Genomic DNA, 22176 nt, shown 5'->3' with positions numbered 1-22176 from the left:
CAGTCATTTTAGAGATGTTGCCGCGTTCGTAGGCCAGTCGGAACTAGGAAACATGTGCAATGTTCAAACAATTAGCAAGTCAGAATATCCGTATTTCCTAGTTTCAACGGGGTTGTGAACGCGGCATAAATCCACTATATGAGTCAGACATACTTTTGAGGAGATTGGAACAAGTACCCCTAACTGAGAATAAATCATATTTCCTGTTGGGTGGGAAAGGTGTCACATTGTTCCAGGTCAGACAGGTAAAATGGTAGAAGTGGATGCTGAGTTCGAATTAAGCAGCACGCTGAACAAAGTTGGTGAAGATGCATGTCCTGAAGGGACAACAGTAGTTTCGAAAACTGTAACAAAAATGAAATTGTCTGAAATTGGAGTGGAGGAAACGTCTATGAATGATAATGAATCGCTTCTTGTTGAGTAAGAATGCATGTCTGGGAAACCCATTCGAGATATCAAATGGTGATGTACACGCTGGGAAAAGTGGAGTGTGTCAGTGACCAGGAGTGGTCTTATTTTGATTCATTGTATTTCTGAAGAACAAAGGAAGATTGAATGGGTGAATGGCGAAAAATAATAAAGTCTGTTCCACTTATGTCGCTACCATGGGCCGTCTTCCCCAATTAAGGTGCAACCAACCTCCTATGCTACTCATGTGAACCCTGGTTATGTAAGACACGTTGTAAGAGCTTTAGTCTCCAAACCACTGCAGTGTAAGAACTGTAAAGGATTTGTTTCAAGTATGGGCAGACGGACGGAGTATACTGAAGAACGGTGTGTAGAAGAAAAACTGTGTTGCAGTTGTGGGGATCATGATCCTGAGTTCCTGGAGTGCCCGGTAAGGGTGATGGGTGGGAAAATAATTGAGAAAACAAGTGATGCTTGTGAAGATATGGAAGTGGATGCACCACATGCTGAAATAACTGTTTGCTGCAAGTCAAAAGATACCCCGTGTGTTAAAAATGTGGGGTTTGTGGCATTCATTGCCACAGTTCTAAACTGTACAACTCAAGCCTCAGAAGAAACTGGACATTGTGGTTGCGCAGAAAAATGGTTGGGACTTGTAAAAACGTTTTACTGGCGCTGGAAAGACGCCTGTGTAGTGATCAAATCGGTTTATTTTAAAATGGTAAAGTTGTTTGGTTTATTTTATTTGGTCGTCGATACAATAGAAGTAGAGCAGATGTGGAGGGAAACTCGTATTAACGTGTGTACTTTGACCATGCGTCGTCAAAGGACCGCGCGATGCATTCTGGACTTTTCTGGGACAAGAAAAGCTTTCCTTCAAGCGGTGAATGAGAGTCAATTGGGCGCTTGCTCAAAAACCCAACATTAGCATGAATTTCGTCAACATTACAAATCTTTTCCGAGATAATTAATCTGTTATATCGTATAGCTGGGGAATCGTGACTACGTACTTTCAAGGAAAATATGCAGGTTTCTCGACTCACCCTGATTTTGAGACGGGATTTCGTGACGATTAGTTTAGCAACCGCGTGACGCAGCATGACAACGGGAACGCGATTGGTGGACAATCTGCTGTGTGAGGCGTTACACGATCTTCAATTCATTGCCTAATGGAATTCCGATATTCTCTGGTTTTTGTGTAGGGTGACCACATCTCCCGGATTGTGCAGGACAGTCTTGTGTTTCTGCCTTTTGTTCCGCAACCAAATAATCAAGTCCCACATTTTATCAACAAATTCAAACACCGCTAATACCAAAAAAATACTTTTTAAAAATGTGTTCCGTATTTCAGTCAGACATTCCAACCTATCTCTTGGAGTCATGTTGAGTTTATGAAATATATATATAAGGATGTGGTAGCCTAAACCGACAGGTGACAAAGCCGCTGAGAGTAGTTTGGGGTGGGGGTGCTGTAAATGTTTTCGCCAAAGGGGGCTCTCCATGCTCATTAGTTTCTCATTCAACATGCACTACATGACCAAAAGTATGTGGACATCAGCTCGTCAAACATCTCATTACAAAATCATGGACATAGAGCTGGCAGTAAGCCTATAGGTCTGCTGTTAGAACCAGTAAAGGCCACTTTACCAGTCTTGGGTAGCGGAATTACTTTGGCTTCCATCCAGGCCTGAGGACAAAGACTTTCCTCTAGATTCAGATTAAATATATGACAGATAGGTGTGGCTATAGTCAGCTACCATCCTCAGTAGCTCTCCATCTAAGTTGTCAATGATAACAATAATCTTTCCACCTCTCCCACATGAACTTTACAAAATTCAAACTTGTAATGCTTTTATTCCATTATTATTTTTTTAATGCATGAATGCGATGGTTCGTTGTTGGCATTTCCTGCCTAAATTTGCCTACTTTGCCAATGAAGTACTCATTAAAATAATTGGCAGCATCAAATGTTTTTGTGATGAGTAAGCCATCTGATTTGTTGGAAGATGGAGTTAAATGTGTCTTTCTGTCCCTAATTTCATTTAAAGTACTCCAATGTTTTTTTCCATCAATATATCATTGATCTTGTCTTCATAATACAATTTCTTCTTTTTGTTGAGTTTAGTCGCATAATTTCTCAATTCGCAGTAAGTCAGCCAGTCAGATATGTAACCAGACTTATTAGCCACTCATTTTGCCCCATCTTTCAACCATACAGTTTTTCAATTCCTCATCAGTCCATGGAGCCTTAACAGTTCTAACAGTCAGTTTCTTAACAGGTGCATGTTTATCAATGATTGGAATAAGCAATTTCATAAATTCATAAAGTGCAGAATCTCAATGTTCCTTATTAATCACATCAGGCCAACAAATATTTTTAACATCACCCACATGAGTCACAGCAAAATCTTTTGTATGATCTCTTATACACTATTTTAGGCCCAGCTGTTGGAGCTTTGGCTTTCCTGGATATAGCCACTATATTGTGATCACTGCATCCGATGGGTATGGAAACAGCTTTAGAACAAAGTTCTACAGTATTAGTAAAAATGTGAAAGATACATGTGCATGATCTTGCTCCTATAGTGTTTGTAAACTCCCTGGTAGGTTGATTAATAACCTGAACCAGATTTCAGGCACTGGTTACAGTAAGAAGCTTCCTCTTGAGCGGATAGCTTGATGAATACCAATCAATATTCAGGTCCCCAAGAAAGTAGACCTCTCTGTTTACATCACATACACTATCAAGCATTTCAAACATATTATTTAGATACGGATTGTTAGCACTTTAGATGTGCCAAGTGAACGTGCAACCACAACACTTCAATAACACATGACATAAGATCTTCTCTAAGCATTACAGAGATATGGCTATATACAGAAATATATACAGCAACACCTCCCCCATAAGCATTTCTGTCCTATAGATGTTATATCCTTGTATTGCTACTGCTGTATCATCAAATGAATTATCTAGGTGAGTCTCAGAAATGGCTAATAAATGGAATGTTATCTGATGTTAGCAAGTTATTAATTTCATGAGCCTTATTTCTAAGGCTACACATATATGAATATGTGCTATTTTCAGCCCTTTCCTGAGTAGCTTATCAGAGATAGACATAATATAGAGAAGAGCAAACAAAGCAAGATTTTAAAAATCTACATTCAGCAGTCCATTAATCAATTGGTGTGTGTGTTCTGCGGGATTGAAGCAACAAACCAATAGGCTTGGCTTGCTCGTCCCTTCCAGTCTTCTGGGAGGAAGGGTGGGAAATGAGCCTGTCATGGCAGATGTAAGCAATGTCATGGCAATGTCTCCACACACTCTGGCAGCTTTCATGGCTGGGATAAGTTATTTCCTCTTCTGGCGCACAGCTTACGGATAGTCCTCATTGAGGAAGATATACGTTCCTCTCAAGTTAGTGGCTCGTTCCAGAACATCTATCATGTCCTTGAACCTCAGGAACATGACCACTATCGGCCTGTGCTTGTCATCTGGGCCGGTGGTGAGTTTTCCAGTCCTGTGGGCGCTCTCCACCTAAATCGTCCTGTGGTCCATCTTCAATTTCTCAGAGATAATTTCCCTCACTTTGTCCTCAGGCTCTGTCCAGGTCTCATGTGGAGATTCTTCATGGAGGCATTGTCAGGCTGAAACAGTAAAGGACCTTCCTCAAACTGTTGCCACAAAGTTGGAAGCACAGAATTGCGTAGAATGTCCTTGAATGCTGTAGCATTAAGATTTCCCTTCACTGCAACTAAAGTGCCGAGCTAGAACCATGAAAAATAGCTCCAGACCATTATTCCTTCTCCACCAAACATGTCAGTATGCATTGGGCAGGTAGTGTTCTCCTGGAATCCGCCAAACCAAGATTCGTCCATCGGACTGCCAGATGGTGAAGCGTGATTCATCACTCCAGGGAGTCCAATGGCGGTGAGCTTTACACCATTCCAGCCGATGCTTGGCATTGCGCATGGTGATCTTAGGCTTGTGTACGGCTGCTCAGCAATGGAAACCCATTTCATGAAGCTCCCAACAAACATTTCTTGTGCTGAAGTTGCTTCCAGAGGCAGTTTGGAACTCTGTAGTGAGTGTTGCAACCGAGGACAGACAATTTTTTTACGTGCTTCTTCAGCACTCAGCGGTCTAGTTCTGTGAGCTTGTGTGGTCTATCACATCCTGGCTGAGCCGTTGTTGCTCCTAGAAGTTTCCTCTTCACAATAACAGCACAGTTGACCGGCGCAGCTCTAGCAGGGCAGAACTTTGACAAACTGGCTTGTTGGAAAGCTGGCATCCTATGACGGTGCCACATTGAAAGTCACTGAGCTGGGCCTCCCGGGTGGTGCAGTGGTTAAGGGCGCTGTACTGCAGCGCCAGCTGTGCCATCAGAGACTCTGGGTTCGCGCCCAGGCTCTGTCGTCACCGGCCGCGACCGGGGAGGTCCGTGGGGCGACGCACAATTGTCCCAATATCTTTTCTCCCCTAAAATGGGGGGGGGACTATGTACAAAATGTGCTGTAATTTCTAAACGGTCCACCTGGAAATCATGTGTTTGATGTACAGTACCAGTCAGAAGTTTGGACAGACCTACTCATTCAAGGGTTTTTCTTTATTTTTATAGTAAAAACAAAGAAAAACCCTGGGTGTGTCCAAACTTGTATATATACATATTAGCTAAACAAGTGGGGCTCAAAACAGCCCCACCTGCCCTGAATGATGGGCCGCCACTGTCCAAGACATTGATTCAGCTTTGATCTAAACTTTACTAAAGGAGCACCATTGTAAGAAGTGGCGGAGGTGCTACGACACCCCTGCAGTCTATGCACCTAATGAGCAATTGACGTGCACCCAGCCTACTCCTTTGCCTGTGCAAAATTTGGCAATGCAGAAATGGGAGAGCACAAAATCTGGGAATATTTGGCCTAGGAACATTTTCTGGTTGGTCTCAGGGAATGTAAGACAGTTAGGAAGGGTGCACTGGAGGTTGGTGGCACCTTATTTGGGGAGACCAGGCTTGTGGTAAGGACTGGAGCGGAATCAGTGAAATGGTATCTAATACAGTACCAGTCAAAAGTTTGGACAGAGCTACTCATTCAAGGGTTTTTCTGTATTTTGCCATTTTCTACACTGTAGAATAATAGTGAAGACATCAAAACTATGAAATAACACATATGGAATCATGTAGTAACCAAAAAAAGTGTTAAACAAATCTAAATATATTTGAGATTCTTCAAAGTAGCCACCCTTTGCCTTGATTACAGCTTTGCACACTCTTGGCATTCTCTCAACCAACTTCATGAGGTATTCACCTGGAATGCTTTTAAATTAGCAGGTTTGCCTTCTTAACAGTCCATTTGTGGAATTTCTTTCCTTCTTAATGCGTTTGAGCCAATCAGTTGTGTTGTGACAAGGTAGGGGTAGTATACAGAAGATAGCCCTATTTCGTAAAATACCATGTCTTTTGGCAAGAACCGTTCAAATAAGCAAAGAGAAACGACAGTCCATCATTACTTTAAGACATGAAGGTCAGTCAATTTGGAGCATTTCAAGATCATTGAAAGTTTCTTCAAGTGCAGTCGCAAAAACCATCAAGCCCTATGACGAAACTGGTTCCTCTCATGAGGACCGCTACAGGAAAGGAAGACCCAGAGTTACCTCTGCTGCAGAGGATAAGTTCATTAGAGTTACCAGCATTAGAAATTGCAGCCCAAATATATGCTTCATAGAGTTCAAGTAACAGACACATCCCAACATCAACCGTTCAGAGGAGACTGCTTGAATCAGGCCTTCATGATCGAATTGCGGCAAAGAAACCACTACTAAAGGACACCAATAATAAGAAGAGACTTGCTTGGGCCAAGAAACACAATTAATGGACATTAGACTGGTGTAAATCTGTTTTTTGGTCTGATGAGTCCAAATTTGAGATTTTTGGTTTTGGTGTCTTTGTGAGACGCAGAGTAGGTGAACGGATGATCTCCCCATGTGTGGTTCCCACCATGAAGCATGGAGGAGGAGGTGTGATGGTACTTTGCTGGTGACACTCTCTGTGATTTATTTACAATTCAAGGCACACTTAACCAGCATGGCTATCACAGCATTCTGCAGGGATACGCCATCCCATCTGGTTTGCACTTTGTGGGACTATCATTTGTTTTTCAACAGGACAATGACCCAACACACCTCCAGGCTGTTGACTTCCGGCGCCGACAGAGACAACTTGCTTCCTAGGAAACTATGCAGTTTTTTGTTTTTTTATGTGTTATTTCTTACATTAGTACCTCAGGTCATCTTAGGTTTCATTACATACAGCCGAGAAGAACTACTGTATATAAGATCAGCGTCAACTCACCATCAGTACGACCAAGAATATGTTTTTCGCGACGCGGATCCTGTGTTCTGCCTTACAAACAGGACAACGGAATGGATCGCATGCAGCGACCCAAAAAATGACTCCGAAAAAGAGGGAAACGTAGCGGTCTTCTGGTTAGACTACGGAGACGGGCACATCGTGCCCCACTTCCTAGCATTCTTCTTGCCAATGTCCAGTCTATTGACAACAAGGTTGATGAAATCGAGCAAGGGTAGCATTCCAGAGGGACATCAGAGACTGTAACGTTCTGTGCTTCACGGAAACATGGCTCACTGGAGAGACGCTATCCGATGCGGTGCAGCCAACGGGTTTCTCCACGCATCGCGCCGACAGAACAAACACCTTTCTGGTAAGAAGAGGGGTGGGGGTGTATGCCTTATGGCTAACGGGGCATGGTGCGATGAAAGAAACATACAGGAACTCAAATCCTTCTGTTCACCTGATTTAGAATTCCTCACAATCAAATATAGACCGCATTACCTACCAAGAGAATTCTCTTCGATTATAATCACAGCCGTATATATCCCCCCCAAGCAGACACATCGATGGCTCTGAACGAACTTTATTTAACTCTTTGCAAACTGGAAACCATTTATCCGGAGGCTGCATTCATCGTTGTTGGGGATTTTAACAAGGCTAATCTGAAAACAAGACTCCCTAAATTTTATCAGCATAGGCTAATCTGAAAACCTTGGATCAGACTCTAACTTCCTAAATTTTATCGGAAAAGCACTCCATTTTGCTGATTGCCTACAGACAAAAGCTAAAAAAAGAAGCTCCCAGGCTGAGGTCTGTCCAACGCTGGGACCAAAACACTCCAAGACTGCTTCCATCACGGATCACTGTTACTCTAACATTCCGAATACGCGCATATTAGCAACGATTAAAACATTCCCTAACCCCTTGGATTGAAAGCTGACCACAACTCCATTTTGCTGATACCTGCCTACAGACAAAAGCTAAAAAAGAAGCTCCCAGGCTGAGGTCTGTCCAACGCTGGTCCGACAACTCCACACTCCAAGACTGCTTCCATCACGTGGATGGTCTACGAGGCGTTGAAGATTCGTTCCCATAGCAACGTAACCAGAAACCTTGGATTGATGGATGCAACATGACTGAATACAAACAATGCAGCTATTCCTCCGTAAGGCTATCAAACAAGAGCGTCAGTACAGAGACAAAGTAGAATCCCAATTCAACGGCTCAGACACAAGAGGCATGTGGCAGGGTCTACAGTCAATCACGGACTACAGGAAGAAATCCAGCCCAGTCACGGACCAGGATGTCTTGCTCCCAGGCAGACTAAATAACTTTTTTGCCCGCTTTGAGGACAATACAGTGCCACTGACACTGCCTGCAACGGAAAAATGCGGTCTCTCCTTCACTGCAGCCGAGGTGAGTAAAACATTTAAACGTGTTAACCCTCGCAAGGCTGCAGGCCCAGACGGCATCCCCAGCCGCGCCCTCAGAGCATGCGCAGACCAGCTGGCTGGTGTGTTTACGGACATATTCAATCAATCCCTATACCAGTCTGCTGTTCCCACATGCTTCAAGAGGGCCACCATGTTCCTGTTCCCAAGAAAGCTAAGGTAACTGAGCTAAACGACTACCGCCCCGTAGCACTCATCATCATGAAGTGCTTTGAGAGACTAGTCAAGGACCATATCACCTCCACCCTACCTGACTCCCTAGACCCACTCCAATTTGCTTACCACTCAAATAGGTCCACAGACGATGCAATCTCAACCACACTGCACACTGCCCTAACCCATCTGGACAAGAGGAATACCTATGTGAGAACTTCAGGAAACAGCAGAGGGAACATATCCACATCGATGGAACAGTAGTGGAGAGAGTAGCAAGTTTTAAGTTCCTCGGCATACACATCACAGACAAACTGAATTGGTCCACTCACACAGACAGCATCGTTTCTTCAACCTCAGGAGGCTGAAGAAATTCGGCTTGTCACCAAAAGCACTCACAAACTTCTACAGAGGCACAACCGAGAGCATCCCGGGCTGTATCACCGCCTGGTACGGCAACTGCTCCGCCCTCAACCGTGCTCTCCAGAGGGTAGTGAGGTCTCATCATCAGGGGAAAACTACCTGCCCTCCAGGACACCTACACCACCCGATGTTACAGGAAGGCCATAAAGATCATCAAGGACATCTACCACCCGAGCCACTGCCTGTTCACCCCGTTATCATCCAGAAGGCGAGGTCAGTACAGGTGCATCAAAGCTGGGACCGAGAGACTGAAAAACAGCTTCTATCTCAAGGCCATCAGACTGTTAAACAGCCACCACTAACATTGAGTGGCTGCTGCCTACACACTGACTGAAACACTGACTCAACTCCAGCCACTTTAATAATGGGAATTGATGGGAAATGTTGTAAATATATCACTAGCCACTTTAAACAATGCTACCTTATATAATGTTACTTACCCTACATTATTCATCTCATATGCATACCTATATACTGTACTCTATATCATCGACTGCATCCTTATGTAATACATGTATCACTAGCCACTTTAACTATGCCACTTTGTTTACATATTCATCTCACATGTATATACTGTACTCGATACCATCTACTGTATCTTGCCTATGCTGCTCTGTACCATCACTCACTCATATATCCTTATGTACATATTCTTTATCCCCTTACACTGTGTATAAGACAGTAGATTAGGAATTGTTAGTTAGATTACTTGTTGGTTATTACTGCATTGTCGGAACTAGAAGCACAAGCATTTCGCTACACTCGCATTAACATCTGCTAACCATGTGTATGTGACAAATAAAATTTGATTTGATTTGATTTTAAGGGCTATTTGACCAAGAAGAAGAGTTGTGGAGTGCTGCATCAGATGACCTGGCCTCCACAATCATTTGACCTCAACCCAATTGAGATGGTTTGGGATGAGTTGGACTGCAGAGTGAAGGAAAAGCAGCCAACAAATGCTCAGCATGTGGGAACTCCTTCAAGACTGGAAAAGCATTCCAGGTGAAGCTGGTTGAGAGAATGTCAAGCGTGTGCAAAGCTGTCATAAAGGGTGGTTAATTTCAAGAATCTAATCTAAGTAAAATGTTTGTTTCATACTTTTTTGTTTACTACATTGTACTTTAATTATACTGTCATAGCCTAAATGAAAAACTCATAATACTTTTATTTCCCTTTTGACCCACATTTTAACCCTATAGACAAGTAGGGGAAATCCAGAATATAAAAAGTGTCACTTAAACACAAGCCACATGCAGGAACCAATGGGATGCTCGAGGAGGGGCGTTCTTGCTGATTCATGAATGCACACATGCAGGAACATCCAAATTGAGGGCCGCAATCACACACTATTGGAGAGGTCCGGACATTCGGAATTCAATCAGGGTCTCAACTTACTGTGAGAATGCTGTTCATAGATTACAGATCAGCGTTCAATACCATAGTCTCCTTCAAGCTCATCACCAAGCAAGGGACCCTGGGACTGAACCCCTCCCTCTCCGTCTAGTAGGGCTGAGCGTTTAGTGCCTTTTGAGGTTGGTTCGGTTTAGTTTCGATTATTAAAAAATAATCACCGTTTTTTGATTATTCTTTAAAACATTAAATGCACTCTGCATTATGTGGGTTGAATGCTGTACAAACACTGAATAAAACAATGAATAAAAGTCCCATGATGGTAGTGGCTGCCCATTACTGCTTATCACTTATTATTTATAATTTATTCACTTTACTTTAATAAAATTTGTGTTTTATTTGATCACTTTATTATTTCCTTCCAAGTCATCATCTCATCTCTATAGAGCTGTTGCCTATGTTGTCTGACAAAATGACTATTTTAGTATGTCTTCAAAGTAAATAAGGCATACATTTATGACTGTTGAGAACCAACTACCAATCACTTATATCATGTATTTTCAGGCTTGCAAAGCAACGGCTTTCCAACCCCCTTTATCGTGCATGCTCTTTTCTCTCAGTCTCGATGTCTGCTCCACACAGACCGGACAAGTTTAAGTGGGCGCACAATGGATTATGGTCATTGTAGTTAATTACCATGTTTTCTGAGCTAAACTATGTAGAATATTGGCCTGTTGGAAACTACAACTTCCGACTACATTGCACATTTCAGGCTCTACAGAAACTGCTCATCGAGCTCACATAAAAAAATTAACGAACTGGAATAATTAATAATTTAACCAACTTTGGTCAATTAGTTATTTAAAAAATGAAAAATAACCAACATTTCGGTTAATTGCTCAGCACTAGCAACTAGATCCTGTACTTCCAGACAGGCTGGTCCCAGGTGGTGAGGGTATGGGATGTGTGCTTAGGTCCATCTTGTACTCCCTGTTCACTCACGACTGCTTGGCCATGCACGACTCCAACACCATCATCAAGTTTGCTGGCGACACAAAGGTGATAGGCCTGATCACCGACGGCGATGAGACCGTGTACAGGAAGGAGGTCAGAGACTTAGCAGTGTGGTGCCAGGACAACAACGTCTCCCTCAATATCAGTAAAACCAGAGAGCTGATCATGGACTATAGGAGAAAGAGGGGAGAGCACACCCCCATCCACATCGATTGGGCCGCTGTGGAGCGGGTCAAGAGTTCTTTGGCATCCACATCACTAAGGACCTAACATGGTCCACACACACCCGCACAGTCGTGAAAATGGCACCTCTTCCCCATTTAGGAGGCTGAAAAGATTTGGCAGTGACCCTCAGATACTCAAAATGTTATACAGCTGCACCATTGAGAGCATTTTGGTATAGCAAATGCTTGGTATGACAAATGCACTGCCCTCGACCGCAAAGCACTATAGGGGGTGGTGTGGAAAGCCCAGTACATCACTGGGGCCGAGCTCCCTGCCATCCAGGTCCTGTCAGAGGAAGGCCCGAAGAAATGGCCAAAAACTCCAACCACCCAAGCCATAAACTGTTCACTCTGCTTAAAGTCCGGCAAATGGTACGGGAGAATCAGCTCTCGGACCAACAGGCTCCAAGACTACTCCAAGACTACTACCCCCAAGCCTTAGCCAGACTTCTAAATAATCAATTAATGGTACCCAACTGATCTGCACTGACCCTACACACACTCACTAGACTAAACAGTACACACTATATACACACTCACTCACACACACAACATTTACACACATTCACATACAGGTACACCACATACGCACACACATAACGCAGGCATTCCGACAAAACAAAAAAAACATACATGCAAACGCAAACAAAAACACTTTCACACTTATAATTTGCTGCTGCTACTCTGGTCTTTATTGTACTCTTATTACTATATACCCTGATACCTCGTCTCTTTACCCTGCCTTCATGTACATATCTACCTCAACTACCTTGTACCTCTGCTCATTGATCTGGTACTGGTACTCGCTTTATATAGCTCCATTCTTGTGTATTTTATTTTATTTCTATTGTTACTATTTCATTTTACTCTGCATCGTTGGGAAGGCTCATAAGCAATCATTTCACGGTAAAGTCTGCACCAGTTGAATTCATGCGTATGTGACAAATAACATTTGATTCAATTTGAGTTAGAATAGCAGAATACACAAGGTGCAATTTCGAAATGTGGTTGGGCATCAGCAGTTTTCCTCTTCTAATGTGAATTGCAATTAATTGCAAAGTCCCTCTTTGCCATGCAAATTAACTGAATCCCCCAAAATATTTCCACTGCATTTCAGCCCTGCTACAAAAGGACCAGCTGACATCATGTCAGTGATTCTCTCGTTAACACAGGTGTGAGTGTTGATGAGGACAAGGCTGGAGATCACTCTGTCATGCTGATTGAGTTTGAATAACAGACTTGAAGCTTCAAAAGAAGCGTGGTGCTTGGAATTATTGTTCTTCCTCTGTCAACCATGGTTACCTAGAAGGAAACACGTGCTGCCATCATTGCTTTGCACAAAAAGGGCTTCACAGGCAAGGATATTGCTGCCAGTAAGATTGCACCTAAATCAACAATTTATCGGATCATCAAGAACTTCAAGGAGAGCAGTTCAATTGTTGTGAAGAAGGTTTCAGGGCGCCCAAGAAAGTGCAGCAAGCGCCAGGACCGTCTCCTAAAGTTGATTCAGCTGTGGGATCGGGGCACCACCAGTACAGAGCTTGCTCAGGAATGGCAGCAGGCAGGTGTGAGTGCATCTGCACGCATAGTGAGGCAAAGACTTTTGGAGGATGGCCTGGTGTCAAGAAGGGCAGCAAAGAAGCCACTTCTCTCCAGGAAAAACATCAGGGACAGACTGATATTCTGCAAAAGGTACAGGGATTGGACTGCTGAGGACTGGGGTAATGTCCTTTTCTCTGATGAATCCCCTTTCCGATTGTTTGGGGTATCCGGAAAAAATCTTGTCCGGAGAAGACCAGGTGAGCTCTACCATCAGTCCTGTGTCATGCCAACAGTAAACCATCCTGAGACCGTTCATGTGTGGGGTTGCTTCTCAGCCAAGGGAGTGGGCTCACTCACAATTTTGCCTAAGAACACAGCCATGAATAAAGAATGGTACCAACACATGCTCAGAGAGCAACTTCTCCCAACCATCCAGGAACAGTTTGATGACAAACAATGCCTTTTCCAGCATGATGGAGCACCTTGCCATAAGGCAAAAGTGATAACTAAGTGGCTCGGGGAACAAAACATCGATATTTTGGGTCCATGGCCAGGAAACTCCCCAGACCTTAATCCCATTGAGAACTTGAGGTCAATCCTCAAGAGGTGGGTGGACAAACAAAATCCCCCAAATTATGACAAACTCCAAGCATTGAATATGCAAGAATGGGCTGCTATCAATCAGGATGTGAACCAGAAGTTAATTGACAGCATGCCAGGGCAGATTGCAGAGGTCTTGAAAAAAAAGGGTCAACACTGCAAATATTGACTCTTTGCATCAACTTCATGTAATTGTCAATAAAAGCCTTTGACACTTATGAAATGCTTGTAATTATACTTCAGTATTCCATAGTAACATCTGACAAAAATATCTAAAGACACTGAAGCAGCAAACTTTGTAAAAATTAATATTTGTGTCATTTTCAAAACTTTTGGCCACGACTGTAGTAATCATGGCCGAATTACAGACCAGGCACACAGTGCCCGTGCCCACAGTGCCTGTGAAATTGTTTGACTACAGAGGTAGCAAAACTGTACTTCAAATCTATGATACTCACCCACTTAACATACTGCTTGACTAGTTGGGCCCAAGCTTGCTGTACAACATTAAAACCTATTCAGTCTGTCTACAAACAGGCTCTCAAAGTGCTTGATAGGAAGCCCAATAGTCATCATCACTGTTACATCCTTAGAAAGCGTGAGCTCCTGAGTTGGGAAAATCTTGTGCAATACACCGATGTCTTCTATTCAAGAACCTAAATGGCCTGGTTCCCCCTCCACTCAGTATTTTTGTTAAACAGAAAACCCAAACATATGGCAGCAGATCCACAAGGTCCGCCATGAGAGGTGACTTTATAGTTCCCTTAAGGAAAAGCAACTTTAGTAAATCTGCTTTCTCTGTGAGAGCTTCCCATGTCTGGAATACACTGCCATCAGACACACATAACTGCTCCACCTATCACACTTTCACAAAATTTATGAATACATGGCTAAAGGTCAATCAGATTTGTGATCATAATCCCTAGCTGTGTATTGTCGCTTTCCATGTTGTCTGTCATCTGTAGCTTGTGAGGTGTGGAAACACTTTGTTGCTTTTATGAATTTTGACTTGCTGCTTTTTGTTCTATGTTGCTCTGTCTGTATGCTATGTCTTGCTTGTCCTATGTTGCTCTGCGTGTGCTCACTGCTCAATGATTGTCTATATTGTAATTGTTTTTAATAACCTGCCCGGGGACTACGGTTGAAAATTAGCTGGCTGGCTAAAACCGGCACTTTTGCTGAAACGTTGATTAATGTGTACTGTCCCTGTAAAAATAAAATAAACTCAAATAATTGTTTATTTTTGATTAAATGTACTGATGATGGGATGTACTGTTGCTTGCATGCGTTGTATGTGTGGGCTTACGGTGTCTGTCTCCCTGATATTGGCTACTAGGTTGCTATCTTCCCATGACCCTTGCAGGACAGTAGTGCTTGTCAAGTAGGAGCGAAGGACACCGGTGTTGTTGCCGTTCATACCCTCCACATTGAGTAGACGGTATGTATCTAAAGAATAACATTTTTAAAAAGGTGACATCCAAATTGGTTTTCAATATAAGTTATTTCTTGTGTAGGCTGCTATCCCACTTGAAATAAAATTCTGTGATGGAATAAATTTCCACGTTAGCTACGGCCTGTGATACAGCTGCCCAGTGGGAAGCACCTCAGGTTGGCAGGCACCTTGATACAACACCTGTGCACTGGTCAACATGTTAGCTACAGCCGGCGACATCCTGATACAGCTGCCCTGTGGGAAGCATCTCAGGTCAGCAAGCAGCTCTATACAACACTGGTGCACTAGTCATTTGCACTGGCAGATGGTGGCAACAAATCTGCTGAATTAACTGATTCTCTTTCCATACACCCACTCCCGTCAACACACTGACTCGCCCATACTCTTGTCGCCATATTGGGCTGCAGCTACCCATACTTGCACCACAGATAAAACAGTGCCCTCTGTAATTATTGGGACAGTGAAGCATTTGTTCTTCTCTTGGCTCTCCACTCCACAAGTTTGGATTTGAAACTAAACATTTACTTTGACATTAAAGTGCATGTCAGTTTTAATTTGAGGGTATTTTCATCCACACCGGGTGAACCATATAAAAAGTACAAGCACTTTTTGTACATAGTGTCAACATTACAACTAACAGGAGGTTAGCATTGGGGGGGGGGGGGGGGTATTTTTTTGAGAGGAAGTCCATTGATGGGAAGTGGGAGAAGATAGAGCTCGATGAAACTTGGCCAACATTCTTCTAATTTTGTTATTGATGAAACATTCGATCTCAAAACAGTTTTCCGTTCCCAAAACTGTAATGTTACGAACATAGTGCACTAAGATTTGTAGACTTTACTCTTTCAAAAGTTTACATTTTTGTTTAGAGGGGCAAGGGCAAACTGTGTTATTGCACACAAGCGCTTCACAGTAGGCGTTCCTAACGGAAATATGCAAATACATGCTAGAACGCTAGCTCGTGTTAGCCCTGCCCACCTCCTTACTTTTTCTGACCACTGCTTAATTTGCTCCCATTGGAAATGACACCTTGTGGTCTGTCTTGGGTTAGTTATCAAAATCTTTGCTTGCACTGAGTGGCGAATCAAATTCATTTGATTGGAGTTATTGGACTAGTGGTCCACTAGTATATTCAGACTGGGCTACAAATCCGTAAATCGAGTCAAAATAACCAACTTGAATTGCCACTTACCTTGGCTGTTGATTCACCTAGAACGTTTGGTTACGCATTATTTGACAATACATTAATAACAAATTTCCTACCTAACATAGTCACACACAGTACAACAACCGCACGTTGATAATTCCGATATGTTACTTTGCGATTAGATAATTTGGTGCCAGTTTTTTTCTGGGACTCCATAAAAACACGCCACTTCATTACAAGTGACTTTTCACTAACCCTTTCCCTAACCTTAACCTATAGCTCCTAACCTGATACGTTAATTATCCGAACCTGCGACGAAAAAGTCGTAGCTGTATGGAAGTGGCTTGTTTTTCGGGAATCTCCTTTTTCCTAGGCTTTTTTTCCCAGCCATGGCTAGAAAGGATCCAGCTTTTGACAAATTACGGTCAAAAGTGTATTATTTTTTAGCACTTTTGCTAACCCAAACTCTTTTCCTAGCCTTAACGTAGCAGGTTATGATAATTAGGGTAAGGCTAGAAAAATGGTTAGCTAAAATGCAAGAACGAAACAACAACTTTTGACCTTAATTTGACTAAAACTGGAATCCTTCTAGCCATCACCCTTTCCCCCCCACTACCAAGTTTGAACAGGGAGAGTGGGGTTCATTGCGTTGGTGATCACGAGTGCGCATGTGCTAACTATCAACAGACTCAAGAGTAGCAGCTCTGTGGTAGCAGCCTATGCTGAGCAATATATTCCATGGACATTTTTGAATAACATGTGAACATCCCAGTTCAAATATAACCCGTTTTTGGGACCATTGTGGATGTAACTTTTTTCTCAGTGATAAGAAATTGCGTTAATTTATTAGGCCTAAGTACTACCGCACTGCGCAGTGACTGTTGGGGGAAGTTCGCGGTTGGACTTGCTGTATTGTCTGCCCCAGACACCGCCGAGTGTCTTCTACAAGCGCTGTCCAAGGCTACTTCAGAGCAGACCATCCACATTGGCGTGTTTTCGCATCATTAAAGACCGCAATAATACATTTCTTAGAGCGGTGAAGTCATTGAAAAGTATAAATATTTGTCTTATTTTTTCAAAAATGGCCGCAGCAGTGGAAATGGACGGAAGTATAATGGAGGGTGTGAGTATTTCACACGATTAAAATACACTTTCTACTACATATTTTATAAAAATGGTTTGACAGTAAACTTAGGATATGTATTTACTGTGTACATTGTCATGTTTTGTCCTCTTTCAGGGCGGGCAAATTTTGAGAGTAACCGCCGCACTGAGTTGCATCAACGGCGCATCCATCAGAATACACAAAATCCGCGCAGGTAGAAGTACACCAGGATTAAGGTAATTCATTTAATAAATATTTGCCATACTATTATAGAGAGTATGTATAACAACAAAAGCCACATGTCATTACTAATAAATGAAAGCTTCACTCTAGTCGCAGTCTATAGCCCTGGGGCGATTCCCGGCGACGCCAGACAGAAGTTTAGTGAATCAGAAAACAAAGCAAAGTTGGTCAAAAGGACCTTTCTTTTCAAAGTAGATGTAGCATTAACGTACTTCTCCGACAAACAATTGATAACGGTTTTACAGCCTTTATTTGTAACTGTCTAATTTGTTTTATATTGAACGGCAGATGCCCTCGTTACATTTTTCATGTGATCCTTTGTTGGTTAATGCGCTAGCACATGGCTGTTCACTTATTCCTATCAACAACTGAACTAGCCTACTCAACTTTCCCTTCATCGCCTATGTTATTCTGCACAGATAATATCAAAGCTAATATAATTTTTTTTATAGTGAAATAAGACGTTTGTTTCTTTCATTGTTAACCCGCCACCCCCCTTCCCCTTTTCACAAGACCACAACATCTGTCAGGGTTGGAGTTGGTGAGAGACATTTGTTGTGGAAATCTAGAGGGTGGCACAGTGGGATCTACTGAAGTCACACTCACCCCTGGGAAAATAAAGGCTGGGAAGCACACCGCAGACCCCCAAACAGCAGGGTAAATCATGTCAGGCTGCTTCTCCGTTCTGCCAAACTACACATTCAAATAGAGTATGGGACAGACAGTTTGTTGTGTTAAAAACCTAGTTACTATCAACCTGACATATTTTATAGTCGTAGAAACACTATCCGAATAAATATCTAGAACTGTCTATAGAATTCAATACTTTAATTTCAACCAAACAAATAGGAAAAAACGTACTATATTAGTCTCCATCGAACTCGTACTTCTGTGTCGCTCTGTGCCAGGAGTGTTGGGCTGCTGCTGCAGGTCTCTCTACCCTGTGCCCTTTATGCTGACGGACCCTCGGAGCTATGTCTGAAGGGGGGCACCAACGCAGACATGGCCCCGCAGATTGACTACACCATAAAGGTATGGTTAACCTAACCTGTGTTTGTAGAGGTGCCAGTGGGTGTAATGGCGGCTTGTGTTCCTGGGATATCATGAATTGAACTTCTCAAGTTATATACCCTGTGTCTGTAGATAAGCCCGCAGATGACCGCTTGGTATATAACTGTCACTCGACATCCTCTTATTTGCCATTCTCCTATTGTTGTTAAATGCCATTGGAAATACTTTAATACATACAAATGTCTTCCAGGTATTCAAGCCCATCGTGGAGAAGTTTGGAGTACATTTCGACTGTGATTTGAGAATGAGGTTCGTATCCCTTCCCATGTTGGAGAATTGTTGGTGGGGTAATACTGCCTGGCCCCCCAAAAAATGACTGTTCTTCTGTCTCGAATAGGGGCTACTACCCCAAAGGTGGAGGTGAGGTGGTGGCCAAGGTAAACCCAGTGAGTGAGTTGAGCCCCGTCATCATGACCGAACGAGGGACCATCACCAAGATATATGGCAGGTCCTTTGTTGCTGGGGTGCTACCCTATAAGGTACAGTACAAAGGAATGGCTTTGGGTTAGAATTTTACATTAAGTTAATGTTTTACCTGTGTAATAATATACTACTCTAGTAATGGAGTTGATTGGCTTTCATCCTTATTCCACTTGTGTACTTACAATGAATTAGATGTTTCTGGACAGGTTAAATTTATGCCACGGAGCAGTTCTTTCCACCGATACATGTGCTATCCTCTATGCACGTGGGAGAAAAATATGAACTACATTTTGAGTGAGCTCGTACTTGTTTTCCTCCAGCTCGCCAAGGACATGGCAACGACGGCGACAAGAGTTATCAGGAGAGAGATAAAGGACCTATACATAAACATCCAAACGCTGCAGGAGAAGGACATGGCCTGTGGGAGCGGCAACGGCATCATGTGAGCTTATACCTGGCGGTTTACCGTTCCGTGAACCCTCCGACTGTAAACACTGTCAAAAGATGCCAATACCCGTATGACCTCAGTAAACCTGAATCAGTCACTATGCCATTGTTTTTGGAGATGATCCTTGTCAAACCACTTGCACTAGTAGGGGGTGTATTGATGGCGTCATCTGAAAAATCATTCATAAGTAGACTGGTGGCTTGCATAATGTTGTGTCCCTAGTTTGGTGGATAGACGAGAGAAGGGTATTTTTTTTTTTACTGCCATGGGTGGTCTGCCGTCTTAAATGCTTTGCAGTTCTACCTCATTTTTGACATGCTGTCTATCCTCACCAGAATCATCGCAGAGTCTTCCACGGGCTGTATATTTGCAGGGTCAGCTCTTGGGAAGAAAGGTGAGAAATCCACTGTTCTTGTGCTTGCTTGCAACTTGGTCTGTGAACTGTACAGTACACGATGTACCACTAGTCGGCAACATCCGACAGAGAATGCCTAGCATGTCTATGCTAGAATGTGAAACTGTAAAATCTGATTGGATGGTGAGTGAAGTAGTGGATCCACATGAACATTTCTAAGGCCATACAGGGTAAGTTGTCAACGGTGGAGAAATTGGAAAATATTGAGAAAAGGGAAAATCTTGCTCATTGTATTTTGTTTGGCAGTAGTGGCTACTATTTTTAAATTGCCATCAGCAGATGCATCCGTAGGTCGTTTTTTATTTTTTATTTTTAGATTGTCTGTTTCTACAACAACACAGTTTGTTCTCTTGGGAGCAGAGTTAGGAGGTGTATGCAGTGCACCTGTTAAGGGAAACAAATGACTCAAACCTCTCTGGCACACACTGATAACCTCTGGGCCAGTATTCATAAAGCTTAGAGTAAAGGCGTTGGCATGCTTTGAGCTCAGCTAGGCGAACCGAACGAGTGTGCTCACATACTCCCTTAGGCAATATTACTGTTTGTCCGTTTTGAGATGCAGTAGCCAGTATACCCTTCCTGAAAATAGTCAGAATTAATCTAAGTTAACGGGAAAAACATATGTTGGTTAATTTTTGACTTTTTTTCAGAGGAGATCTTAGTCGTGCAATTTTACAGTAAACTAAGATGTTTGGTGCAGTATTTCACAATGAAAAAATGTGAATGAAAATGAGTTCTCTCGTTGAATGAAAAATGCTTTATTGAATAATCCCTGCTGTGGACTAATCAGTGGGGGGCGTAGTCATTGGCTTGCCTTGAGGGAAAATGTGTGCCCGAACAGACAGACAACCATTACCGAAGTCCAATGCTAACAAAAATGTCAAAAAATGTTGTCATAATATATGCGCAATCTCTTCCGGGCGGTTTTGTCTGGGAAGCATGCAGACGCCGTAAGAGGCCTGCTGATCTGGGATCAGTTTTGCCGTTTAGATTATAATGAAAATAATTACAGAGGGGGGCCTGATCCTAGATCCCACTTCTGCTCTATTAGACACCAAAAATACGGACCCAGATCTAAAAAATAAAGTAAAAAAAATGGACAACTAATGCTTTTCTCCTATGCCTCAGGTGTGTATGCAGACAAAGTGGGCTTTGAGGCTGCAGAGATGCTGCTCAGGAATATAAGGCACAACGGCTGTGTGGATGAGTTTCTCCAGGACCAGGTTAGCAATGACACACACACACAGGTATTTTACAACGCAATGTTAGGTGTCCTCCTGTAAGTGATCTATACTAATTGTAAGTAACGTGAACTTCCAAGTTGAATAGGTGCTTGACCCCTGTCTTTGGCTTACTCTCCATCTAACAGCAGCCACTTGAACTTACTCTATTTAGAGTCATACTGAACTCTTTGTCTTACACTTTCTGGCAGCTAATCCTCTTCATGGCCTTGGCGAATGGCACCTCCAGAATCCGCACTGGCCCAGTCACCCAACACACACAGACTGCCATCCATGTGGCAGAGCAGCTCACCCAGGTGGGTCCCAAAAATGTTTTCATTTTTTTTCAGATGACGCGCATTTGTTAATGTCAATGGATTATAAACTTTTTTATAAAACCAGTCAACTTTTTAATAGAAAGTGTTGTCCTTATTCCCAGGCTAAGTTTACAGTGACCAAGGCAGAAGATGAGAATGCCAGCAATGACACCTACATCATCGAATGCCAAGGAGTGGGTGTCACCAACCCTCATTTCTAGCCACGCTCATGTGTTGTCTCCCCACCCCTTTTATGTTGACATCTCCATCTGCAGTCGTGGATAGAAGAGGCACTGGAGAGACTTGAGGACTCATAGCCGATACACTACTGTGACGTCACTGAATAGTCTGACGCTGCTTCTATTTATATTATGATTTATGGCCCTTGTGGCTCGATATTCAAGCAAATTAATTATTGGTTTAGAAACGTACAGCCATATGAGTTGGTCATCGTTGTCCTTTTCCCCCTATTGCATTAACTATCATTACCCTCTTAGCTTGTATAACTCAGGGTATTAATGCCTTACACTGTTATAATAAAACCTTCGATTTCTGCGTGGAAGTGGTGTATGTTTCAGTAGTTTGTTGAAGCGCCTTTTAGTGCATACTGGTTTTTACGACAAACGTATTTTCATGTTCTTTGTCCCTAGTATATCATTTTAGTTCCATGCTGCTGTCCTTTAGGTCAATTAATTATATATTTGTTGATGGTCACTAAGGTAATGCAGACTAGACTGCAGAGGTTTTTTGGCTACTGTATTAGTCATAAAATAAAAAATACAAATTTGGAGATTTGCCACTTTTGTAAGCGTTTTA

The 22176-nt window shown here is 42.7% G+C and overlaps 1 protein-coding gene across 1 annotated transcript; it reads left to right on the top strand.

The window, feature by feature from the left end:
* The first annotated feature begins 16770 nt into the window (after window positions 1-16770).
* LOC135512620 (RNA 3'-terminal phosphate cyclase-like) lies at window positions 16771-21922 on the top strand. Its single transcript, XM_064934836.1, has 11 exons — window positions 16771-17241; window positions 17359-17459; window positions 17980-18123; window positions 18375-18498; window positions 18728-18786; window positions 18875-19016; window positions 19281-19402; window positions 19744-19802; window positions 20952-21046; window positions 21256-21360; window positions 21483-21922. The coding sequence occupies exons 1-11, from the start codon at window positions 17200-17202 to the stop codon at window positions 21579-21581; spliced, it is 1092 nt and encodes a 363-aa protein (XP_064790908.1). The 5' UTR covers window positions 16771-17199; the 3' UTR covers window positions 21582-21922.
* Window positions 21923-22176: the final 254 nt, after the last annotated feature.

The sequence above is a fragment of the Oncorhynchus masou genome, chromosome 24 (assembly GCF_036934945.1).
Source record: "Oncorhynchus masou masou isolate Uvic2021 chromosome 24, UVic_Omas_1.1, whole genome shotgun sequence".
NCBI lineage: Eukaryota > Metazoa > Chordata > Actinopteri > Salmoniformes > Salmonidae > Oncorhynchus > Oncorhynchus masou.
Note: the sequence above shows the minus strand (reverse complement) of the source record. Positions and strands in the feature narration are given on the sequence as shown.